We start from the raw sequence: 27963 nt of genomic DNA on the forward strand, positions 1-27963 counted from the left end.
ACGTCATTTCCTGTTTGTGCTCCCGTTGAGTCGCTAGACGGAGGCCTATCCGCGAGAAAGTACAGGCACTTCGAGTGGTTTAAAAGCATTAATTGCGACATATAATTTCCGTGGGATGAGTTTGGGTGACTGAGGGGAGTTTGTGAGGAGTACCGGGCTCTCAGGTGTTGTTTTTTGGGGGCAGCTGAGTGATCATTGGCAGAGTTCAATACACAGCAGCTCGCTCGCGAGGAGAATAAACAAACACTTAACACCTCCAAACACCTTGGATTCGCTCCACTTACATGGGCTTTCGAGGATCTATACGCTGCATTTGACCAACATATCACAGAAGAAGAAAAGTGCAGGTAAGGGACTCGTTTACCGAAGATTGAATGCTAGCGGGATGTTTAGCTTAGCCCGAGATTCTAGATTTAAACTAGACTTAAACATGCTGCGATTTCCCTGTAATATAAATTCACAGAGGAATTTCTGCATGGATATGTTTGAATCTGTGTTTATTTGGTTTACTGGTCAGATAAACCCAATCTCCCGTCATACCACATGTGCTCATCCCTCTGTTTACCCCCCATTATAAATCAGTTCAATAATCGAAAGCAGTCTCATTGATGAATATAAGCCCTCTTATGTATCTCTCATTGGGTCATTTGCTTGTTGATTCACTGTAAATGCATCGTGACTTTCATCGTGAAACCACTACATTAAGTGTAAAAAAAAAAAAGAGAGAGAGAGAACCGATGAATTAGTGGAAACATGAATTAGTGTATTATTGATTAGGCCTTTGCGTGCAGTACAGATCTATAGGACAAACTCACTGTACATACTGTATGATCGATTAAACTGATGCTACTCTGATCTACCTTCTGATTCTACATTGGACTTCAATGCTACTCTTCTTGCAGATATAAAGGGTTACAGCTTTATCTAAGATGAAAGGGGTAAGAAGTTTGAAAGCTATTAAATAATACATCCATTAGATTAGTGCATGAGTGTAAATGAGGCCTGAAGGTTGATAGGGGTCAGGTTTAGGGCTTCCTAGTGGAAAAAGTCTAAAATTCCTGCACTCAGCACAGAAAGTGTGTAATCATTAGTTTGTTGAAATGGCTCATGCTCTTGTTTGTCTTTCTCCTTTGGCCTAGTGTGTGTTTGTGCGTGTGTGTGTGAGAGAGAGAGAGAGAGAGAAACTTGTGTGGCAGGTTGAATAAGACCATTTCTGTGAGAAAGAGGAACAGCCATTTAGACCACTGACCAACTGATACACGTACATTAGGCACACATGTACATTGGCTCAATATGTCAGTGAGTAAGACAGTATTTGTGCTTTTAATTCCAGTAGTTGTTGTGTTAAGCAGTTGTGCAAAGGACTAGCAGGGGCGTCACAAGGTTGGGATATTATTTTCCAGGGATAATCCAGTGTTGTGCCCATGGTGATCTGATAGCATGCCAGATCTGTGCCGAGAGGCATTGCAATGCCCGCAATCGGCATTGGCACAGACCAATCTGACACTCAAAGCCTTAAAAAAGGGAGTAAGAAGTAGCCATTTTTGTTATTAAAGGAATTTTTGGAGTTCAGAACAAATCAAGCTTAATTGACAGCATTTGTGGCATAATATTTATTACCTCAGTAATACGTTTTGACTTGCATCTCCTTTTCTTAAAAGAAAAAAACAAAAACAAAAATCATGGTTACAGTAGCTGCTTTTCCACTATCGGGCCAGGGCTATCAACTGCCTAGCTGGGGCAAAACGCCTTGGACCTCGAGCTGAAAGACCAAAGTCAACCTGCGTACCCACCATCGGGCCAATAACTAGGCAGCGTTGCACAAACCCCTGGTGCCAATTTCATACACCCCAACCATTTTACAAGCAAAAGGGAAGCTCATGCTGAGGTATCTAGTTATCTAGCATATCGAATTTATATTAGATGTACACATTAGCAGGCCAGCAAGAAAAAATATAATTTTGTTGTTTGTTTTTCTCACAAACCTGTACCGTTGTGCACTGGATCGTGATCCTGACAAGTTCAGCGAAACTCTGCCTTTGACATTGACCCAGCCTCAATCACTAGTTGGCCTTGTTTGGCCCATGGGTAATTGGCGGGAAAAAGCCTGTTGGTCCAGAGAGAGTCCAGAGAGGCACGATGAAGCCCCAGAAGTGACAGTGGGAACACAACTGGCCCTGGGACACAAATGCCCTCATTTGGCCCGATAGTAGAAACGTGGCTGTAAGTGAGACACTTGCAATGGAAGTTAGCGGGGCTAATTCGTAAACGGTAAATGCATTTAAAAAGTATAGACAAGATGTAAACAATGTGTTTAGCAGGAGTTAGGTGTGATAAAATTGCTTCCAAACTTTTTCTGTGTGAAGTTATATATATATCTCGTGAAGGAGGCAACAAAATACATTTATTCACACACCTGATGTAAATTTTCAGACATCAAAATACCTGACCGGTAGAGAATGCACAGATAAAGTAGCTTCTTTGCCATAGAGATGTTGCCCTTCACAACTGTTGTTAACAACACACATTTTAATTGCACTTCATTTTTTTCCAGTTTCATTTGAATTTTTAGTTAAAATAAAGTTCAAAGTTTGAAATCAAGATGTCTTGCTTTATTGTGTAGGGTTAAACCTAAACCTGTTTAACTAAAATTACCCCATAGTACCACCTAGCATCCAATCAGCGGTAAGACTGGTGTTCATTGGATTCCTGTGGAGTATTTTTTTCTGCAACCAGCCGACCAATCAAAACTTGGAAAAGACTCTTTTCATCGACTATCATTTGGTTGACTATCAGGGCAGCTCTACTAACAAGCAGATTGAAAAAAGCAGCAATGATGAGTGTGTTTGATTTGCTCAATGAAGAACAAAATAATGTTCGAGACACAAACTATTTCAGTTCACCTCCTGGACAAGTTGACTGACGGTATTGTCACACATACAAAGTCTGAGGGGTGATTAGAAAGAATCTGTGTCATTGTAAGTCCAAGATTACACAAAATAAAAAATACTATAAATGTGATATATTAATGACCCACTCTGTAAAATTACTATCAGTTTACTGTAATTCTGAAATGGTAACATTTATTTTAATCGAAAACCGACAATAAGTTATATCTATTACAGGCTCCAGTGAGAAATCATTAGGATCTATGATTTGATTAATGCCTTTGATATTTTGTTGTAATGCAGTTATTGGTGGTATTGCAACAAACATATATTAATATATGAGAATATATATGATATATGAGTTATGTGAGTTCTCACAAAATAGCACTGGGATGAGTGACTGAGGCAAGACTGAGACTGCGCATGTTTGACAGAGAGAGTGTTAATTGTAAAGCACGCCTAATCAATCAAACTCATCTTTTCACTCCACACATCGTCTGATTGTCACTTATGTTAAATCATGAATACTTTTGAAATCTAAAGATTTTTATTAGCATTTTTATGTTGTTTAACTCGTTTTTACATCCAATGGCAGTATCTTTGTCCTAGCTAGAGATGTGCAAAACTACCAATTTTCATAATTGACTAGTCAGTCATCGTTTGAACGACTAGTAATAATGTGTAATTTGGCTCCATTATGTTCACGTGACCCCTATCAGACACATTTCAGAGGGATATATGGATGCTAAGTGCAGCGCTTCAACATACTAATGGATATTCAACAAATAAATAGGATAAAAAACTATATCATCTTATTGCACAAAAATATAAAAGAAATAAAAAAGGCTCCAATACGGATCACACGAAACTGCTTCTGCACATCTTGAACGCAGAATGACACTCTTCAATCTAACAAAGTGCGTCAGGGTGATCCTTGCTGCACATCCAAAAGTGCAGAACTTACAGATAATATTGGGGGTACAAATCTACCTAACAACATCAATCATTTTAACCTTTCTAACTGCAACTGTTTATTCAAGCAGTGTCAGACAGAATTTGCAAAAGAATTTAATCTCTCCACAGCATCTCACAAATACGGAAGCATTACTAATAGCAGCGGATTTCATGTCCAACAGTGAACATCTTGTAGTGTGGTGTTGATGTGGCACTTTGATGGTTATAACAGCAGCGATGTATAAATGGACTTAACCATTAAAGAGATGAAACTTCTTTCAGTGCGTTTTACCGTATTGACTGTTTTACACGTTTAAACACAGCAAGCTTAAATCACGCAAAAACACTCTTTAAGAAGTTGTCTTAATTTAAGATTCTGAATTGTGTTTCACATTAAACCACCACCACTAAAAATATTAATGTTATTAGTCGATCCCACTAATTGACTAGTCGGTTGTTGGACGACTAGTCTATTAGGCCTTGTTCAAGCTGCCACTAAAAATGTTATTTTATTTGCATATCCAGATTGTATCCAGATGAGTTTTTGATAGTCTGGACAGCAAAAAAACACATGAAATCTGATTTTTCTGAATCCGATTCAAACCACATTGGGAGGTGGTTTCAAATGCGATTGAAATCAGATGCGTCTCAGTCCGGATGCTCTGGCTGCTCAATTCGGATTTTAAACTGTCTTTTGCATCACTCTTAACACGACAACGATGTCATAAAAAATCGGTGACTGCAGCATGGACCATCACAATGTTTACCGGTCTCCTCCGTCGCTGAGTTTTTCTTGTGCGACTGAGGAGTTCTGCACCGCAACTGGACGGGGTGCTTATTTGGACAGCGAGATGATGCACCTCCATTTCACCCGCATCTGTTTTGAATCCATCGTCACTTGGGTACATCTACATCGTTACCAAAGCAACCCATGCAGATAGGTTTGTTATGTCTGAGTGCGCAAATCTTTGCAAATGCTTTTAATAGTGCAGATAGTCTGCCTGAAAAGAAATCAAGAAAAAATCTAATTTGCCTGCAGTCTGAACATAGCCTTAGTCAACCACCTTGGCACATCCCTAGTCCTATCCATGTCTAACTGTACAGTGAGTCTGTGCTGTTTTAGAACAGTTTTTTCTTCATAAACTTGGGCTAGGTTTACATCTTTGATGTCTGTTGCGACATGTCTCCCTGCTTTTTCAGCATCTTGTGTGATGTGCCCAGCGATTTTAAGTTAAAGTTAAAAGTACTTCAGCTTTTTAAATCGCATTTCGAGATAACTGCATGCTGTGCCATTCACTGTGCTGCATCCAGCTTTTTTAACACAAGAATGCATTTGTTGTGGTGGGTATCGATTTTCCGATGCCTTGTTATCCTCATTTTAGCAATCTCGATTTTTAAATCCCAAGATCAGTCTTTTTACTCTATGGGCAACCCTCCACTATAATTAATACCTTTTCTGTTCTCTACAGTCAGTTGTTGATCAAAAACAACAAAAAATAAACATTTAATTCTAATCGGTTATAGCACGGATGAGATAAAGCCATTTGAGTTTCTCTTGATAACATGTGCTCATTTACACACATTCTTTACAGAAATGCTGGTTTTCTTAAAGAGACAGTTTCGATTTTTATCTTGTGTTCAACAGATCAATATAAATGCCTTTTTTAATTAGTAAAAAAAAATAATATATGCAATTAAACAAAACATGTAACAAAATATAATATATGCAATATGATATCATATTTATTATGAAATACATGGATCTAAAATGTGACCAAAGATAAAAAACTAATAAAATGTAATAAGTATAATTTATATTTTTATAATGTACCTAGTTAGTAGGTCTTCTGTATCATTAACCGCATTAGCTGGGAAATGTTTTATTTCATTTGTAAGCAAAAGTGACATTATAACTGAAACCATTTTATTATTATTTAAATATTTACAGAAAATCTAAGCATCTAGTTGCATACTTTCTATTCTTCTCACACATGTGACAATGAGTTTATTAATACACCTCCATTTACAATTTAACCATAAAGATTGTTTGAAAATGCAGCTCTAAGAGGCTAAGCTTTCTAATGTTCCCGAAAACAGCGTGTGTCTTATCTTGTTCAGCGTACATAGTGGTGTTTTTACCTGTTGATCAAACTGACTTAATTCTAATCTAATTGCCATCTCCATGGTGATGGACTAGTGCTTTCATGTTTCCTATTGGAAATGGTTTAAAGACACATTGCTGTAAATGAGGCCGATCCTTGTCCCATGTTCATTAAGCTTGTATTGTAATCTAATCCTAATTGGGAGGCCAGTCAGTGCAATCAGACTAAAATATTATATGTTCAACGATTATCAGGGTAAAAGTTATGTGTTGGCCTTTTTAAAGTAGTACTATTTTGCACTCACTTCCCTCAAATTAATTATAAAAACAAAGATATTGAAATTAAAAGTGACAATTCAATATAGCTACAGGCATTAACAATAAGCCTTGCAGACTTGCAAACATTTGAATTTATTAAAGGCTACATTGTCTTATTTTATTAGCAGACATCTTTACGTTAAGAATATATATCCAGCACATGAGTATTTTATAAACCCTTCAAAGAAGATCATAATAAGTCTACAGTTTAATGTGGACTGGTTGCTGCATCAGGTGCGTTGACAAAGTGCTTGTGCTTTTGAAGCGTGAGAGTTGTTTCTCTCCAGTGCATCACTTTCATTTTACTGCTATTTTCTATGTTTTATAATGTAAACATGTTATGAATTCGAAATCAGCCACGTATTTCGCAAAACTGTTTGTTCTTACCACAAGTGAGTCTCCGTTTAAGGGGGCTTTCACACTAGCACTTTTGGTGCGCACCCCGGTTCCAATGACGTCAGAGTTCGGTTCGTTTGGATGATGTGAACGCTGTCTTCCGAACTCGGGTGCGCACCCGCGAACCGTACTCGGGTCCACTTAAAAAGGTGGTCTGGGGTACGGTTCATGTGAACTCCAGTACGGTTCGCTGCTGATATGAACGCAATCGAACCAAACAGCGGAAGTGAACCGCTATTGATGACGTATAATGTGGTTGTCAGTCTCACACGCGTCACTTTCAAAATGAGCGGAAAGGGTTTACTTTCGTGCGTGTGTGTGTGTGTGTATACACTTACCTTGACGAAAAGCGGGATTGACGCACACGCACTGCAAGCAGAGAGATGATTTCTGCTTGCCTTCGCAAAAATTTTCTTCGGCGGACGATTTCAGTATTTTTGCGGCAGACAGACGTAAGTGTGTTTCTGTATCTTGATGTTAAAAACAAAACCAAAGGTTAAAAAAAAGAACAAATGTGAACCGAGCAAGTCTATTCATTGAATTTTGACGCCTTTTCATTTCGCGGTTATCAAGCAACACGATTACGCACCAGCTGCAGCTTCATGATGCAAGCGTACCGTGGTTCGGATACAAATATATAATGTGAACACAGTCCATCGGGGGCAGGGGGGAGGGGGGAGCAATCGAACTCGGGTTCGGAACAGGCAATCGAACCAAGTGTGAAAGCCCCCTGACTCTAAGGAGCCAGAGAGCGCATGCAAAAATGCCCCCTAAATTCAAAATCTGGATTTATTGTTTTATTAATAACATCTGCTACCCTATTGGTCTACTTCCAAATACATGCATCGCTATCTTCATTGGAATTTTTGCTGAACAAAACTTGTTTTGTGCTGTCTGTTGTGCAAATGTTGCAGTCAGTGGCAGATGCTTGCGCCATAAGCGTCTACAAACCGGCACTCACTTCTCACTAGGGCTGCCCCCTAATAGTCGACCAAATGTTAGTCAATGAGATTGTCAAATAGTTGTCTGTCTTTTAATACAACATGAGATCTTTAGAAATGCTAATGATGACGCGGGAGAGCAGCACTTCAGCTCGCACTTGATTGAGGAGAGGAAGAAAGAACAGCTCACAGTCCAGACACACTCCAAACTTTCCAAACAGATGGAAGTTTGGAGTATTATAATACAAAAAATGCAAAATAAGTAAATGCAGAAGCAGTGTCGTCGTGAAATAAAGCGGAGCCGTACCTGGTGTTCCGCTTGAGCAAAACTCAAGTCAGTGTGTCTAAAAAGGAAACACTGCGCTGTTATATACTGTATTTAATGCATCCTTTATGTGCAAATAATAAGGAAGCGGGCTGTATAAATGAGCACAACTGGCTTTTGTCTGTGTGGTCAGAGCCGCTTGTATGGTTCGTGTGAATAACAGCGCGATAGCGTTTCAAACTTCTCCGGGCTGATACACTGTCTCGCGCGAAGACGCTCATCACTGGCGCACGCTTGCTCACGTCGTAGTGAATTATAAAATGAGTGTCACGTGTGTATCTTATGGTGAAAAAAATTGCCGATAGGCGGAAATGGGGGGGTCAGGACCCCCCTATCTGAGGGTTGTCCCCCCATAAAATATTATTAAGATATGTGTATTGTAAATAATATAATGATATATTCTTAACATAATTAAGAAATAAAATAATACAAATGCAAACAAGGCAACAACAACAAAAAAAAAAACCTTGGTGTCCCCTTCAAAAATTGCTCTTGAGAATTGTTATGTTTATTGTCCCCCCCCCAACATTTTGATGAAATTTTCGCCCCTGACACAGATGGATCGAAATCAAGTGATCAAAAAGGAGAGACGGGTGTAGTCTTAGCCCATTATACAATACAAATAAATATTTTGGGGGTTTGTTTTCCAATATAAATATCTAAAACTCCTTATATATTTACTTTAGCAGCTATACTGCTAAATAATAATTTTTTTTATTGGAGAATTATGAATATCATATTTAATTTTAATATTTTAAAATTAAATCAGCCAACTCCTTAAAACAAGATACATTTACCTGAGAAGCAACATATAAGATATTTAGACTTGCTTTTAGAGCAAAATCTTGAATATAAGTATATTTGTTTTCTTTACTGCAGAAGTGTGAACAAATACACTTTTATACAAAATACACTTTTAGTTAAGATACATTCTCTTAAAGCAAGTCTAAATATCTTTTGTTGCTTCTCAGGTAAATGTGTTTTATTTTTTTAAATTTTACACTGTTTTAAATGGAAAACAAGACAAAAACACTTGATGATAATGTGATTTTTGCAGTGAAATTTGATTAATTAAACAATAAAAAAACAAAAAAAGTAGTTTTCCCCTTTAATTCAGTGAATGTCATTTAGGTATTTTTAAAAGATGTTTTTGTTTAGTAAGCATGTTTAATCCAACCTTTTAAGTCTAATTTTAAGTGCTAATGATTAATCGTTGCAATAATTGTCGAATAATCGTTAGATTGTTCCAAAATAAAAGCCAGAGGGGCTTTAAAGTAAAGAAATTATGTCTGAAATGTTATTATTGTATAACATAAGTATATTATTATAAACAATTATAACAATATTATTATTAAATTGACTGAGACATGTTATACTACATTGCGACTAAAGTGACTATAAAGAGACTTCGACCAATACCAGATTTATTTATATGACAGGCTGTTGACAGGGTGGTGTTAAAACTCACTAAAAACCTTTGCCTCTTGGGTTAAGGCTGAAGAATGTAGTGTTAAAATACTATTTCCTCTCCCAACTTAATATGCAGAGACAACTATAAGTAAGCCATGCATAGATTAATTTGATCAAACTGTATACACGATCTCTGTGGCACTATAAAAGTTCTTGTGCTTGTTTCGTGCGACCTGCTTAGACCCGCCACAACAACGTTACTCAATCAATGGTGTGAGTTGGGGGTGGGATTATATAACTGTTTGAACAATTTCAGACTAGGGATATATTCAGAAAGCTGTTTTGAAAACATTGTTTAATTTTGCAGTTTCGTTCTATTAATAGCCGCTAGTGTCGTAGAAATTACATCTCACATACATCAGCAGAGTGTCGGTCATATCAGCGGAAAAGCAAGTAAGGGCGATTTAATTAAGTGTCATCTTAGTGAAAATTGGTTAAATAGTTCAGAGTAAGACCAGTAACATATTCATAATTTATTATGTTATATATTTGCATTTGATCTCACTCTGTCCAGGTAATTCCGGCTTTGTACTTCTAAACACCTGCTTGACCCAAAACTCTGCGTTCCCCTCCCCCAGCCTCCCTGTCCTACACCCCACACAGCCCCTAACCCAGCATGAACGAGGTCAGCATCGTCAGAGAGGGCTGGCTCCACAAGAGAGGTGAGGACTGCTCATTCACTCGGTAGTTCAATGTATATCCATTTAATTTTTTTACAGTATTACCACTAATTTTCTTTCTCCATCTTTTCATATGTCTTGTCTCTTTCTCTTTGTATTTCTGCTCTCTCCTCTGTTCTCTCTTCCCTCTATTCCGCTGATATTTTCCTCCTGCCATCTATTGTCTTGTATCTCTTCCTGTCTGCAGGTGAATACATTAAGACTTGGAGGCCCCGGTATTTCATCCTAAAGAGTGATGGCTCCTTCATCGGCTACAAGGAGAAGCCTGAGACATCGGACCACAATCAGCCACCTCTCAACAACTTCTCAGTTGCAGGTCTGCCTCATTTTGCTACACATGAATGATATGACAAATAAAAATGTGTCATCTTACTCACCCTTATGTTATTCCAAACGCTTATGACATTCTTCTGTAGAACAAAAAAGGAAATGTAAGTGTCCCACAAAATGAATTAATATGGATGTTAGGACAACATGAGGGTAAATTAGTAAAATAATTATTTTTGGGTGAACTGTCCTTTTAAGTGTTTGGTCTTGTGCTTTCTAACAGAATGTCAGCTAATGAAGACTGAAAGACCTCGACCGAACACATTTGTCATCCGCTGCTTACAGTGGACCACTGTTATTGAGCGCACCTTCCATGTGGACAGCAATGCTGAAAGGTGAGGAACTCTTAGTGTGATGAAAGGATGAATGCATGGATGGATTAAGCTTACAATGGAGGTGGTTATGGAGATGCTGTACGGTATTAACTGGGAAAGCTGATTTTGTTATATTTTCCAGCTATCTGCATGTTGCATAAGGTTAAGAGTAAAGTAGTTAAAAACCATTTCAGATAACACCGGAATTGTTTAGGTCATTCCATAAATAAAAAATCCAGATCCCTCCAAAGGATGGTAACCATGGAAATGAGATCAGTGTTGAATCTCACAAAGAAGAGGAACCTTAACTTGCTTTGTGTTTGAAAATCTTTGTTTTAAAATTGTGCAACTGTATGTGCTTTATTCTTCATTCAGAGAGGAGTGGATACATGCAATCCAGACTGTAGCCAATGGGCTTAAGTCCCAGGAAGATGAGGAGCCAATGGAATTTGGTTCCCCTGGAGACAACAGCCTGGAGGGGATGGAGGCTGCCATTGCAAAGTCCCGCACCAAAGTGGTGAGTTCCTTGACTTAAAGTATTATTGCAATCTGATAGATATGCTTGAACTCTCCTTAAGAACCCTACTCTCTTGGAGATTGGATTGATAAATGCCAGCGTTCCTTTTCCAGAAATTGGATAGCATAAAGCAATAAGTCACAATAAGCTGGGCGCAAGTGATTTTACCACAAGTTAAAGGTGTCGGATGACATGAAGCAGCATTAATAATGATAGTAATCACAATAAAAATGATTGTCACTTCAAGCTGAAGTGTATCATTTCTACGAAATTAGCGTCATCGAACAGGTTTGCAAAAAGAAACATTTTCAGTCTGATTTCAGTATACACCTCACTGCCATTTGGGAAAACATTTCATAAATAAAAAAATTGAGTTCCTCGCCAAACTCATGCTATCGGGCCACTCAAACAAAATTTTTTTTTTTACATTTTTTTATAACTACAATGACAGAATGTGTATACTCTTTGGGAAAATCAACCTAATTATGGCTTTCTAATAGTTCTCTATGCATTCAAAAGGGATTGGAGAAATTATTGTACTATTGAGAAAAAATGTTTTTTTACACACATCAGCTTAATGTAGTTCATTATTAAGACTAGTTTACAAAGTGTTCCCATGGATCCTTAAGTCTTAAATTGTCTTAAATTCAGTTTTCCAAAATTGAAGTGTTAATTATCATTTAAAGAGGTCTTCATTTTGGGGGCAGAAAGACAGGAATATGACCTTGATTTATCAAACTTAAAATATATATATATATATTATAATATTGAATTAAATGCATGCGCTGCATCCTTCAATGTGAAAATGTGGCACTGTTGTATTTTCTCCAAGCATGTGGGGGCTTGTGAGAGTTTCCAGCTGCTGCAGAACAGTTCATAATCATTAACAAATCTGACATTTATGACAAACAATTACTAATTATCAACTGTTGAGGAAATATGACAATGTTTACTTCTAATTGTTTATATTGTAATATGCTGTAGATTATTGTAGGGGTGCACCTTTTATTTCCCTTATCTCTTTGAATGAGCAGCTAGAAACATTGAAGTACAAACAGACCCGGGTGTAGTTTAGCCTTTAAAGTTAAAAGTTTATTTATCATTTTATTACATTTGGACTCTTGTAGCCTCTGTCTGGCGCTCCACATCACAGGAAGGAAAGACAAAGAACAGTTAATGTAGGCTACCAATTCTAAAAACTATTGGCAGATAAATTGCCTTTCTTTCAACACATTGTCGTATCAGCACAATCCAATATCGGTTGACCTCTGAATTGTTTTTATTTATATAATGGTACATAAACCAATTTTAATATGATATATTTGCGAAAACGTGATTTTAACCTTTTTTTAGATTGTGATTTTAGTGAGTTTGTTTTGGTATGGGGATACATAAGTCATTTTATCTGTTCAGGTCTTCAAAAAGGTCTTAAATTCTACAGCAGCCCTGTTACAGTGCCTTGAAAAAGTACTCGGCCCCCAACCATTATTTCACACAAATTATTTTCACAACCTACAATTGAGTAGTTCAGCAGATTATTTGTGAATCGCTGAATTTGCAACAGTGCAGCCAAAAAATACATAAATATATTAAAATAAGCATTGGATAATAGTAATAACAATAACCGAAAAGTCGAGAATTAATAAGTATTCATCACCTTAATTTAATACTTGGTTGTGACAGAGCAAAATTAGCCCATTCCTCCTCGCAAAAGTGCTCAAGCTGTCCAAGTTAGTTGGGGATCGGTGATTGACAGCAATTTCGAGATCTTTCCACATATGTTCAATAGGGTTGAGGTCAGAACTCTGACTGGGCCAATTTTCTTCATTTTAAGCCACTCTATTTTTGCTCTGGCTTTGGGTCATTGTCCTGCTGAAAGATAAACTTCCTCCCAATTTTACACTTTCTGGCAGAGGGGAGAAGGTTCTTATTCAAAGTCTCTGTATTTTGCAACATTCATTATCCCATCAATCTTCAAGATTTCCAGTCCCTGCTGCTGAAAAGTACCCCCATATCATGATGCTACCACCAGTATGTTTCACTGTGGGGATGGTGTTATGAGGCTGATGTGCAATGTTGACTTCGCCACACATACCGTGTAGAGTTTAAGCCACAATGTTCCACTTCAGACTCATCAGACCACAAGATCTTCTGCCACATCTTTGAAATAAGTCACTTGGGAGATACTGTGAAAACTTTACAGGCAAGCATGTGCTTTTTGTCAACCAAGGCTTCTTCCTAGCCACTCTCCCATACAGCCCCTTTTTTGCTATAGTTTTGAGATTGTTGAGCAATGGACATCATTTCCAGTTGGATTGATGGTTGCTTTTGCAGTAATCTCTCTGACAAGTGCCATTGTCCCAAGTTGAAACTTTAACCACAACTGCCACTGTTGATATACAGTGAGGTCTAATAGAGTCTACCTTTTAGATTAGTTCATATGAAACTATAACAGTTTGTCAAAATATAACAGTTACATTTACTCATGTAAAATCATGAAACAATTTTGTGAAGGTGATGAAAAAAAAAATGAGAACATAGCACAGTGTTGCTCTTTTCCTCCTCAGTGCTGTTTGGCATGTTAGAGGTGTGGTGGGTACAAGTTCTCCTTTTCCACATGTTAGGGCTGTCTCACTAGAATTGAAGGGAAGCCCAGTTGTTGCACGCGCCAGAGAGAAGAGCAGATCATGATCACGAGCTGGTTCCATTACACTCGTGCGAAAGCCTAGCTAGACGAGAAGCCTTAAGCTGATTGTGAGATTATCATTATATCTGTCTCGGCAGTCCTAAATAGTCTGTCACTTGGGCGGCCACCAAAATATCTGTGACCCAGTCTGAATAGGCCTGAGATCCACCAGTTCAGAAACACTGCAACTCACACACACTCGCTTATGTTTGTCACTTACAATTTCTCTGCTGCATGTGTGTGAGTGGCACAAGTTGATGAGTCCGGCAGGCAGTCGAGTTGGAAAGGAGATGCGCAGGTGAGATTCTCTGTCCGGTTGCATTTCTTTTTTCTCAATACCGTGGATAAGCAAATGTACAGTGCATCCAGTGCTTCACTTTTTCCACATTTTGTTATGTTACAGCCTTATTCCAAAATGGATGAAATGTATTATTTTCCTCAAAATTCTACAAACAATATCCCATAATGACAACATGATAGAAGTTTGTTTGAAATCTTTGCAAATTTACTAAAAATATAAAACGAAAAAATCACATGTACATAAGTGTTCACAGCCTTTGCATGACACTCAAAATTGAGCTCAGGTGCATCCTGTTTCCACTGATCATCCTTGATATTTCTACAACTTGATTGGATTCCACCTGTGGTAAATTCAGTTGATTGGACATGATTTGGAAAGGCACACACCTGTCTATATAAGGTCTCACAGTTAACAGTGCATGTCAGAGCACAAACCAAGCCATGAAGTCCAAGGAATTGTCTGTAGACATCCGAGACAGGATTTTATCGAGGCACAGGTCTGGGGAAGGGTACAGAAAAATATCTGCAGCATTTAAGGTCCCAATGAGCACAGTGGCCTCCATCCGTAAAAGGAAGTTTGGAACCACCAGGACTCTTCCTAGACCTGGCCGCCTGGCCAAACTGAGCGATCGGGGAGAAGGGCCTTAGACAGGGAGGTGACCAAGAACCCGAGGGTCACTCTGACAGAGCTCCAGCATTTCTGTGTGGAGAGAGGAGAAACTTCCAGAAGAACAACCATCTCTGCAGCACTCCACCAATCAGGTCTGTATTGAAGAGTGGCCAGACAGAAGCCACTCCACAGTAAAAGGCACACGACGACCCACCTGGAATTTGGCAACTGATGGACTCTCAGACCATGAGAAACAAAATTCTCTTGCTGATGAAACAAATATTGAACTCTTTGGCCTGAATGGCAAACATCATGTCTGGAGGAAACCAGGCACCGCTCATCACCTGGCCAATACCATCACTACAGTGAAGCATGGGGGTGGCAGCATCATGCTGTGGGGATGTTTTTTAGCGGCAGTAACTGGGAGACTAGTCAGGATCGAGGGAAAGATGAATGCAGCAATGTACAGAGACATCCTTGATGAAAACCTGCTCCAGAGCGCTCTGGACCTCAGACTGGGGAGAAGGTTCATCTTCCAACAGGACAACGACCCCAAGCACACAGTCAAGATAACAAAGGAGTGGCTACGGGACAACTCTGTGAATGTCCTTGAGTGGCCCAGCCAGAGTCCAGACTTGAACCCGATTGAACATCTCTGGAGAGATCTGAAAATTGCTGTGCACCGACACTCCCCATCCAACCTGATGGAGTTTGAGAGGTCCTGCAATGAAGAATGGGAGAAACTGCCCAAAAATGGGTGTGCTAAGTTTGTAGCATCATACACAAAAGACTTTTGCTGTAATTGGTGCCAAAGGTGCCAATTAAACGGGGTCAAAACAATGTTGTTACTTCGCTTCTTGTACTTTTTTAGCACTTTGTTTTTCCTGGAATAAGGCTGTAACATAACAAAATGTTGAAGCGCTGTGAATACTTTCCGAATGCACTGTATATGGTATGAAAACCGTCCATTTTCATATTGTGGTATACCGTAAAACTGTAATACCTCTGCAACTCTAGTACCAGCTGGGAAAAAAAGTCATGCTTTAATATATTCTAAATTTGGAATCTGGCACTTAAAATGTTGAAAACTGGGTGAACAGTCTGCTTTTAGTTAATGTAAAAACAGGACAAAATGCACTGAAGTTTTTGTCCTGCTAAGGTGTTCATTTGGTGATATTTCTCCTGTTGAGCTCATCCCTGAAATGAAGCCGATGATGATGATTGGTTAACTTACCGTATGTGTGGTTTGGACGTGGCGCTTTTTATAAATTTTCCTTAACGAGATCTTTTTAAATCTACACAGCGTGAATGATAAACGGGCTTTGTTCACCTAGGATGTCTTATAGGGGTTCTTCGATCGCTCGCGGCTCCTTTAAGACATCAGCAGCACGGTCATGACATCATGGGGTTTGAATAGTGTTGTAAGACCACGAACTTGATTCAGCAGTTAAAAACGATGCAGTAGGAGAGGAATGTCAAATATGAAAAGTACTGTTAATGTGGTGTTTCGCACGCAACAAAACTGCTGTCACTGCTACCATCAGGCAGGCGGTATCGCAGCATCAGGACCCACACCAGCCGACTACATGGCAGATTCTTCCCCCAAGCAATCAGACTTTTGAACACTTGATCTCTCACGATCAATATACATCAGCACTGCACTTTATTAATCTTATTATCTCACACTGGACTGTCATAATTATATTCTCCACAATAGAACTACAGCATATATATATATATATATATATTAGTTTTTTATATATATATACTTTAAAAACAATTTTTTATTGTATGTGCACTCTATATTGTGTGTATTGTTTACTGTACATTTTATATGTAAATAGTTTTTATTGTAATTTGTATGTGTCTCGTCACTGTCATGACTACTATGTTGCTCGGAACTGCACAAGACTTTCACCTACTGTTGCACTTGTGTATATTGTCATGTGACAATAAAAGTGATTTGATTTTGATTTGAGAACAAGGAAAACAGCACGAGATGTGAAACGTTCATTATTTATCATTCATGGCTGCAGATTTTCAGTCTCTGCTGGGAAATAACGTGAAAAAGAAGTGGTGTAATTCAAACATCTTTAATTAAATATTTCCCGATGAAATGGCATTAACAATAGTAGCACCTGTAGAGTCCAGAATGTGCTCTCTCTTCGCTTTCCTTTCATCTCGCCCTGATGAGAGCACATGTTCCCTCATTAAAGTTCAAGCAGCGACAATATTAACAATATATCTTTATACAATATTAAGATACCATATTATAATGTACTAAATATAAATGTAATGCAAAAGTAAAATAGAAATACAATTATTATTTTTATTATGAATAATAATATTTAAATGAAATTATGACATTGAATAAATAACCAAAAATGTCACATTTAGTTTAACTGCACCAATGGGTTATCAGTTTCTCTTCAGTTCGAAACTAAGCTTCATTTTTTGTTGAGCTATCTGTCTTAATATATAGAGAATTTTGGTCTCATTAAAAAAATCTTTTTTTAATAAGCCTTTTAAACTTATTCAGCTTTTTTTGTCAGCAAAAACTAGACAAAGTGATAATACTGGGAAGAAAAAATGCAATAGTGCAGAAAGCTTACATATAGTCAGTTATGACAGAGATCCTGATAAATGATCTGTATTGGGATTTGTATGGGTTGTAAAAATCCTGATTGGAGCAAAAGTTAGGCTCTGTAAATTATATTAATAAGGCTTTACATGGCTTTCTGGAATTCTTGATTGCAATTGGTCAATCATGGCATTCTGCAGTCAAATATTTTTGTTTGATGAATAATAAACTGTTTATTTGACCATTGTTCATGGCAACCAATTTAACTACATAATACAATTAATTTGACTCAACGATATTTCTTGTATATTTATTAATGTGTTCAGTAAGTAGTGTAATCGGGATAAAACACTTTATAATACAACACCTCTCCAGTTTGTGTCAGGTTCGTGATCACTCTGTCTGTGTTTATTTTGCGATTTATAACCACCTGACTCTGCAATACACCTTACTTCATGTAACTGTAGATGATATTGTGTAGTCTTGATGCATTAGTATAGAATTAAATTATGATGTCACAGATGTGCATTTGTCGGTTTAGAACATGCCTCATCTAATTACTGTATATTTCAGAGTTGGAGCTGTCCATTTCATTAAATGTGTTTTGTCACTATATCAATATGGGTTTATTCATAAGCAATATTTTTTCATTTTGAATGGGAACTATTAAAACTATTATTTTTGTATGCCATTATACAGACCCGCTTCACTGGATCAGTTATATTGAGCTTATGATGATGCTTAATCAGAATTTGTTAATGTTAATTTCTTCCTCAGACAATGAGTGACTTTGACTACCTGAAGCTGCTGGGCAAGGGCACATTTGGAAAGGTGATTCTGGTTAGGGAAAAGGCCACTGGCATGTATTATGCCATGAAGATCTTGCGCAAGGAGGTCATCATCGCTAAGGTGGGCACCACACAAATCAAGAACATTTAAAAAAAAAAACTGAAAGATTTGATTGAGGCTTGTGACACAATGACATGTCTTTTTCATCTCAGGATGAGGTCGCACACACAATCACAGAAAGCAGAGTCTTACAAAACACACGGCACCCCTTCCTTACGGTGGGTACAAGTTCTCCTGGTTTTTTTTTTTTCAGTTTTTTGTTTTTATCTTGGTTCTTGACCTATTTGACAGGATTTCTCTCTTTCTGACTGCAGACACTAAAATACGCCTTCCAAACACGTGACCGGCTGTGTTTCGTCATGGAGTACGCAAATGGCGGCGAGGTTTGTGACACCCAGTCACTCTGACCATATATACTACCTTACAAGAACTAGTCTCATGTAGCCAGACCTTTGACTAAACTGCAAAAGGTCTGATCCCCATTGCAGCAGCTTATAGCCAAGAACTGCCAAATTAGACCGGAAGAGTCTGTCTGATGTGTTGAGCAACCAGCCACAGTTTTTGCTCTACAAGACCTCTCTTTTTTTAAATCGACATGGTCTCATACGTCCACAAATGGGTGCAACAAATCAACACCATGTTCTAGTGATTGTTTAGTGCAAAGAACATGTATGTCTGTTTACAAATATTTGTAAAATGATAAGGTCGAAAGATTTAGCCAGTTCACATTCTTAAATATTAATTATAAAATTAAAATAAGAAAAGAAACGCTTCAGTTGACTTTTTTGTGTTAATTTAGTTTTGCACAGTAGCCTATACCGGTGCATATTACTACCACAGACTAACACTTTATAATAGCTTTATAATTTATTACAGTTGTATGTACATACATGATGCTTATGCAGGGAGACTGATTAGAGAGCAAGGCATAGTTAAGACACAACCGCAAACCTCTGGGGGCTGTTCACTCTGAACACATCTGTCTTATATGTAAGCATGCGCTAGACGGATGCCTTTGACCATTGTGTCGTGTCTCTCTGTTTTTTTCAGCGTCTTGTGCAGTAACTATGCATTTTATAGACGCTGTCAATTTAAAAAGAAATTCAACTTTTAAAATGCATCTCGAGACACCCGTGTTCCGATTTATTCTAAGCTCTGCCGCTGTTTTAGCCCAAGAATGTAAGTCATCCACAGTGCTTTGCACACATCAAAAATGTCAATGCTCATTTTAGCATTCCAATGTGCATTTTTATCTGAAATTGACAAATTTTAATTTGACAGCCTTAACTTGCTTCTTAAGTGCCTCAAACAAAACTCTTAATATCTTTAATAAATTTGATGCCACTACCTTGTAAAAACTTCATCCATCAAATTCTGTTTCTCTCCAGCTATTCTTCCACTTGTCGCGAGAGCGTGTGTTTACGGAGGACAGAGCTCGCTTCTACGGGGCTGAAATCGTTTCAGCATTGGAGTATCTGCACTCTAAAGATGTTGTCTACAGGGACCTAAAGGTATTTTCAGTTGAATTGTTTCAGTAATCATTTCTACATTGCGTTTCAAAAGTATGGCAATGTAATTGTGCCATAGACCACAAAGACACAAAATCTATCTTCCTCAAACTATTTCCTAATTCTGTTTGAATTGTGTTTGTTTCTGCAGCTGGAGAATCTAATGTTGGATAAAGATGGTCACATTAAAATCACAGATTTTGGCCTGTGTAAAGAGGGCATTACTAATGAGGCCACCATGAAGACATTCTGTGGGACCCCAGAGTATCTTGCTCCTGAGGTACTGCCAGTCTACTCCATTTATCGATGATGCAATCTAAAAGTAGCCTTTTCACATCATAGAAATAAATCATATTGTCACATTGCATGTTGTTACATCATAAAACTTGGGAATCAAATTGATAATTAAACATTGGCTGGTTGAAGTTTGTGCTATGTAATGACAAACAAAAAGACAAAAGTCTGTGGATATTTTTTAAGGCAACATTTCCTGCTGATCTTTAACTTCTAGTTATCTATTTCTTGGTCTATTCCTATCTTCTTTATATACTCTCATTCCTGTTCACCTTTTGTCCTCCTGGTTGACTGCTGTAGGTATTAGAAGACAATGATTATGGCCGTGCAGTGGACTGGTGGGGTCTGGGAGTGGTCATGTATGAAATGATGTGTGGTCGGCTGCCATTCTATAACCAGGACCATGAGCGTTTGTTTGAGCTCATTTTAATGGAGGAGATTCGTTTTCCCAGAAACCTCTCACCCGAGGCCAAAGCCCTGCTTGCTGGCCTGCTCAAGAAGGACCCAAAACAGAGGTAAGAGGAGCTTCTGTTCCAGCTTTTGATGTAAAGGGGATGTTTCAGGTGTTTTTTATAATGGGAAATTGGTGTTTTAAGGCTCGGAGGAAGTCCAGAAGATGCCAAAGAAGTGATGACACACAAGTTCTTCAATTCCGTCAACTGGCAAGATGTCCTTGAAAAGAAGGTAAAAGCACTCAAGGCTGTGAGCTCTGTTCAAATTAACTAATTCATCAGATGGAGTCATCACAAAAATAATCTTTGTGTGAAGAATAAATGGAATAATAACCAAAATTTTAGTAGTTGTTCACTGTAAAGCTATTCGCAAGCACGTTCAGATTCAAATACGATGTGATGCCAAACAGCATTGGTTCTCACATCTGTTTGTAGAGCGTTAGAATTAGAAAGATTTCAAGCTCTCTCCTTATATGAGTGAATGGCAAAAAACTCTTCAGCATTTTAAAGAAAGTTGAGGTGTCATCTTATGGAGTATTCTCATTGCCACTGCCGTTTTGGCTTGCTCACTGGGAGCTTAATGGGAATAAGGCATGATCTTCTTTTAAAGCTGCGTTGAAACAGTCTGTATTGTAAAAAATGATATACAAATAAAATTGAAAACATGATCATTTATCTTTTCTTGTGACTATTGAGGGACTGAAGTGTAAAAACTGACTGTTTGCAGCTTTTTCTCCAACTCGTCTCTCACCCTCTCTGTGTCCGCAGCTCATCCCACCGTTCAAGCCACAAGTGACCTCAGAAACAGACACACGCTACTTTGATGACGAGTTCACTGCACAGACCATTACTGTCACGCCACCTGACCAATGTGAGTACCTCAGTCCTTCATCGGTGTTATGGAATAGTTAACTAAAACAAGCGACAGTACTTATTTAACTACATTTTCCACTGAGTAGTTCTGTAGCGTCACAATATGCTACGTTTGTCACATTGTATTGCAAACTCAGCAATGGAGCAGAGGGAGAAATCAAACTCTGTTTTATTGCATGGACATGTATGGCTGCCAACAGTACTGGGTCACTAGTGTTTGTTTGATGATATGACTGCTGACAGAAGCAGTAGGATGAATTCTGAAGTGCTAGGACTTTACTACCTGTTCAGATTTTGCCAAATGCTGCAAAACTGAGAGGACTGCTTTACAGTACTGATGGAGATTGACCCAAAACACTGTGAAAGCAACCAAAGAGCTTTTCAAGGCAAAGAAATTGAATATTCTTCAATGGCTGAGTCAGTCACCTGATTTCAACCCAATTGAACATGCATTTCACTTGCTGAAGACCAAACTGAAAGCAGAAAGATTCACAAATAAGCAGCAACTTAAAGCGCTAGTTCAACCAAAAATTTAAATTCTCTCTTGATTTACTTACCTTTAAGCAATCCCAGATCTGGATGATTTTCCTTCTTCAGCCAAACTGAAATGAAGATTTTTATAAGCACATTTCAGCTATATTTGTCCGTACAATGAAAGTGAATGGGTGCCATCAGTCTGCTGGCTATTTGGTGGTCCAAAAAGGCATATTTGGGCAGCATAAAAGTAATCCACTCAACTTCAGTCGCTCAAATAATATCTTCTGAAGCAAACCGTTAGGTTGGTGTAAGAAACCAATTCATAAACATTTTGTATTTAGTCTCTGTTTACTATGGTAATATTGTAGTAAACATTGATAATTTTGTGGTTACTATGGTTGTAAGAGTACTGTAGTAAAACCAAGGTTAACCAGTTCACTCAGGTGATATTAATGAATTCTGCAATCAGTGTGATTTTTTTTCTAATTGTCAAGATATAGAAGGTATAGAACACACAATAAGAAGTTTTAAATGGATGGTTCACCCCAACTTACTCTCCAACAAGGCATTTAAAAAAAGATAGAAGATGATTTTAAACGATGGACTGGTCGCATTGCTACAGTTAAAATGAAAATTTTACCACAAATTAACTCTCTGTTCTCAATGCTGCCAACAACACCTACAGATAAATGGTTTAAATCACTGGACTCATTAACCTCTTACTTTTACTGGAAAAACAAGACACCTAAAATATCTCTAGCAAAACTACAAAAGACAAAATCACAAGGTGGCCTAGATGCAGCAAACTTTCAAAATTACTTTTTAGCAAACCAGCTCCAATATTTAGTGAAATGGATTCATAAAAACAATTTTAATATCTTATGGATAGTATTAAAGAAAATCAGTGCATAAATTCCACAGTTGCAGACCTTGCCTTCCTACCAAACTCAATACAAAAATGAACCACTTTAAAAATATTACAATCGCTTCAACTCTGACAGCCTGGTGAAAAGTAAACAGAATTAATAAATCACCACTAACTCCATGTAGATACACCCCAATCTGGCACAATCCTGATTTTCAACAATACAATATTCCTGTCCACTTCCCATCATGGCAGCACAAATGAATCACTCACCTCCATCATTTATTCCAAAACAACCAATTCATATAATTTAATACACTAGTCCAAAACTACAATCTAGGGAGGGGACAGTTTCTCCAGTATCAACAAATAAAATCCATAATTAAATCAAAGATGAATATAACCAATAACCCATTACACACTTCTCAGTAATTGGAAGAAATAATGAAAACCACTCATTTCAAAAAATTAATCTCCAAACTCTATAAACCTATATCAAATACTGATGTAACTATACCAATAATCAAATGAGAAAATGATTTAGCGCTCTCCTCCAATCCCGAACTCTGGAAAGAAATCTGTAACAATACTTTATCTATGACTAACAATACAAATTTACAACTCATACAGTACAAGATTATTCATAGGACCCACATCACCCAAAAAAAAAACGTTTAAAATGGGTTTAAGCGCGACAGACACCTGCTCACAATGCACCTTGAGTAGCACTGACGATTACTTCATGCCACATGGACTTGTCAACCAGCTTATTCCTATTGGAGAGCAGTGACTGATAAACTTTCCACTATCATGGGCTGTAGAATCCTTCCATCACCATCACTCTGTTTACTCGGTAACACCATAGAAGTCAATAATCTTCCAACCAAATATAACTCTCTAACTATCGCCAAGAAAATAAGTTAAACTGGAAATCAAAAAAATCTAGACATACCATTGGATCAATCTTCTTACAGAAAACATCACATTAGAAAAAATAACATTCACCCACAAGAAGAATATATTTACTTTTAATGACATCTGGAACCCATTCTTTTCTTCAGTACATACTGAATAGAGATGTACACACAACACAACCTCACACCTACACTTCACATAATATCATGCAATAACTGTTTTGTTTGTTTTTGGTTTATTGGTTTGTTTATCTCGTATTTTTGTTGTTGTATTTCCATATTTTGCCCTAATAAAGTATTAGTAGTATTGATATTTATATTAGTACAGAACAATTTATCACCGACCCCAGCTTATAAAACCCAATTTCAAAAACATTCTATTTATACACTTAAATAGGTCTGGAGACTGCTCTAGTACTGTAGGTGGGTGCGTTGGCACATCTTATCAGCATAGGCATTACCGGTGCGATTTTTGGTTTGCCTGGTCCCTCCCTTTGCCGCATCTGCCGGTGGTCCCTTCTCTTATTTTACCTTGACTGTCGGAGTGCTATCTGGTTTGGATGTGGTGTCTCTGGCTGGGGAGCTAATTGGCGCACACCACAATTCCAGCAAAAGATTGTAATCTAAAAGGTCAACCAAACAATGATTTCTGGTCATCTGCCAGGTCACAGCCAGACCAGGTGAGCTTGATTTGGAGGTGCCTGTCATTGTGCCCCCAGTATCCTTTGTGGACGAAGACATAGCGGTGCACAGAGGCTTAACCGCTGTTACGGGATTGGGTTGTGCCGGCGGCGGGGAATTAGAGTTGGGGTTGTTGTCTGTGTCGGGCGGGTCTGTTGGATGAGCTCACCGGCGGTAGTGGAGCGGCTCCCAGACCTAGAGAGTTTCGTATATTGGCAATCATTTTAGTGACTAGTCTCAAATTTCATAAAGCTGAGATGATATTATTGTTAGCACTACTGCTATTATTGTTTTTATTATTATTATTACTGCTACCACTACTATTATTACTAGTATTATACTACTACTACAACTATTATTATTATTATTATTATAACTGATTGTTCCATATCTAAGTTTAAATCTATATATATATTTTTCTCTCTCTCCACAACATCACCAGAATTTTTTTTATTAATAATGATTACTTTTATATGACATTAAATGAACCTAGTCCTTAAACTTATCACAATACATGTAGACGCTACTATATCTATACACCTATAATTATGTTTTTTTTTTTAATTGTTTTTTGTGTGTGTCTGTCTGTCTGCGGTCCCTTACGTGTATAAGCTGCTATGTCTTGTTAATTTGTGTTTTTGTTCAATAAAAAAAAAAAAAAGGCATTTTAAACCTGTATTTTCTTTTCTTCCGTGGAACTCGTGGAGTTATCTAGCAAAATGTCCTTGCTGCATATAATGACATGTTTCCTGACTTTGTTGCCCGCAGATGACAGTCTTGATGCGGAGGACCCAGACACGCGCACACACTTCTCGCAGTTCTCCTACTCCGCCAGTGTGCGGGAGTGACCGTCCTCCCCCACTGTCTCGCTTTTACCAGCAAACCGGATGCCCCTCACATACAAACACAAGCGCATACAAGGACATGCACCAGCAACCCCAGACCTCAGAGGAGCGGGTTCTAGACGAACACGCAGGCGGGAGCACAGCACCTGTGAACGGTCCCGAACAGGCGGTTCCCTCTGGCCAGTCCTGGTTTCAGATTGGCTTTTCGATCAGCCAATCATTGCCTGACACTACACACTGCAACGTAATCCACCAATCATTGAATATAGACCATCCAACCAATCAGGTACCAAGAAGAATGCAGCTTAACACCAGCAGGTTTCAGGACACACCCGCAAACACACACTCAAAACACTGGACTACAGGACAAAAGCCTCTTGTAAACACAACTATTGAACACACTCTAAATCATCATGTGGGAACAAGAAAGATGGAGTAATTTGGACTCATCCCACCGATTGTTACAGTTTTAAAGCCATATTTCTGCAATTGTACAAGTGCTCTTTCTGGAACTGCTGTTACCAATAGTGTTTAACTGTTTTTACAGCCAGAGAGTGAGAGAAAGTCACTGAAAGACTGGTAATGGAGTAACACAGAGAGGAATAGTGCTGTTTTTCGCCTGGGCGACGTATCGAATGCTGTGTGTGTGTGGATGAATTTGTGATCGCGTGGATGGATGCGTGTTCTCAGTCTACATCTTAAACTGTCTTTTTGCGTTTTGATTTTGTACATGGGCATAACGTTAGGGAACAGAACGGGGGGTGGGGTAACTAGGGGCTCGTGGGGCTCACACACTATAGATGTGAAAATGTTTGTGCTTTAAAGGAAAGAGAGAGAGATCTATCGTGTTCATGGGGAGGCCATGGTTTCCTCCCCAACTGGGAAACTTGAAACCAGCATCCGAGGCTGTTTGTTTTAAGGTAAGTGTATCATCGAAACTGTCTATTATGTTGTTTTGATCCTCTCTACAATTTGCAGGCATTGACGTTGAGATTTAGAAGCAAACAAACAAAAACAAAAAAATAAGTATTTGTATCGCAAGCTCTTTTGACATTTAATTATGAATTCTGAATGATATAAACTGTAGATATCTACATTTCAATTTTCAATAGTTAAAACGCTTAACTCTTGATATCAGTAATTACGTTTGCACTTGTAAAAACGTTAATTCTTTATCAAATGATGTCATGACCGTGGAAATATCCATCCTTGATATCAAAAATGGAATTTCAACTAGTAAAAATCATTTATGATCATAAGTTATTGATTACTGTAATTATTGACTGTAAAAAACATGTATCATTTTTATATCAACAATTTTGTTGTTACTAGTGCAAATGTCCATTCCTGAGATCCTGATATCGATCATTTGCATTTCCACTAGTAGTAATTCCATTGCTGATATCAAGAATTAGCATTTAAACTATCAAAAACTGAATTCTAGGTATCTAATATTTTATATCCTGCACAATTAAAAGTCCTTTCGGCTTGCCATAGATTTGAATGTCCTGTTATTTAACAGCTGGAGTTACTGGGTCCGCCTCATGTTGGTCAGTAAGTAACAAGACCAACCGGTTAAAGTAGCAAACACCGACATGCTACACCAATGTTGTTGCCGCCTTGACACTTTTTTTCATTTCTCCTTTTTTTATTAGTGTAGTAAGACGAAAAGAAATCTTTGTTAGGATGTTTGAGAGGAAATGTTTAACTTCATCTCCAGATGTGTAACTTTTGTGTCGTTCTATGGACAGAAACTGTCGGAACATGTCGCTTAGAAGTGTGAGGTGTTATTTTCTTCTTTTGCCTTTTTAAAGATGCTTTGTGTAAGAATATTTTTGTTTATTCATTTTATTTGGATATTTTTTTTTTCCTTTGTTCTTTGTCCACCCACTCCCTGAAATTAAATTGTCTTGATAAAATATATATATATATAAAATATATATTACAATATTAAACCTTTTTGTCCATTTGTTCTTCTTTTAGTGTGAGAGAGAGAGAGAGAGAGAGAGAGAGAGAGAGAAATATGGTAGTCATAGTATGTAATTGCAACAGGAGTTCATTTGTTGAGAGATATACGACTATCATGTGTGTTGTTACCTGATATAAGCGTCCCTCCTCCATAAACGCACATTTTATTACTCCTACAAAAGGTCTTCGCTGAACCGATGTGCTTCTGTGGGTCTTATACACTTATACTTTGTCTCAAACCTAGTGAGATGCCTACCTACGAGGCATTTGTGGCCATCATGGTCACAAATGCTGTCAGGGTTACGCAGTGAAATTAGGTTTTGAGACACAGCCCTTATTGCCTTGACTGAGAAAGGCCACCAGATGGCGACATATACTGATGTGATTAAATATTACACCGCAAATATTCATAACAATATTTGACATGCGCACTCTAGTTCACACCTTGATGTTCCAATATAGATTTTAATAGGAACACTTTTAAGGGGGGACACATCTAAAATGGGATGCTGTGGTGATTTCACTCATTTCTCTTATATATACATACCTGTAGGACAAATCAGCTTTAAGTTGAAATGATTATTTTGCAGTTTTATCCATCGACTGTTCTGTCCTGAATGTAATGAACAACACGAATGTCATCATACTTCTGAGGGATTTGTTTTACTACGGAGTGCTATGGGTTATGCTTTGCAATTATGACATTCATGCAAGTAAATACTTTTACCAAAAACCTGTCTGTCTGATTCTTTTACTGTACCATCACTGTGCTAAATTTGATTTTACTAGCAGAAATGGGACACCCAGTAGTCTACATGCAGTTGGCGCA

The 27963-nt window shown here is 38.0% G+C and overlaps 1 protein-coding gene across 2 annotated transcripts; it reads left to right on the forward strand.

Annotated features, from left to right (window-relative positions):
- Positions 1 to 25: 25 nt before the first annotated feature.
- LOC127661742 (RAC-beta serine/threonine-protein kinase-like) lies at positions 26 to 27820 on the forward strand. 2 transcript variants are annotated; one of them, XM_052152595.1, is made up of 14 exons: positions 26 to 347; positions 9908 to 10055; positions 10261 to 10389; positions 10624 to 10735; positions 11090 to 11231; positions 18186 to 18317; positions 18410 to 18475; positions 18572 to 18640; positions 19646 to 19768; positions 19917 to 20045; positions 20360 to 20574; positions 20656 to 20743; positions 21280 to 21382; positions 25090 to 27820. In XM_052152595.1, the coding sequence occupies exons 2-14, from the start codon at positions 10010 to 10012 to the stop codon at positions 25167 to 25169; spliced, it is 1434 nt and encodes a 477-aa protein (XP_052008555.1). In that variant the 5' UTR covers positions 26 to 347; positions 9908 to 10009; the 3' UTR covers positions 25170 to 27820. The 2 variants fall into 2 exon arrangements, with proteins under 2 accessions (XP_052008555.1, XP_052008556.1); XM_052152596.1 differs by having other exon boundaries at positions 9972 to 10055.
- The last annotated feature ends 143 nt before the right edge of the window (positions 27821 to 27963 follow it).

This window comes from Xyrauchen texanus, chromosome 21 (genome assembly GCF_025860055.1).
Source record: "Xyrauchen texanus isolate HMW12.3.18 chromosome 21, RBS_HiC_50CHRs, whole genome shotgun sequence".
Classification (NCBI taxonomy): Eukaryota; Metazoa; Chordata; class Actinopteri; order Cypriniformes; family Catostomidae; genus Xyrauchen; species Xyrauchen texanus.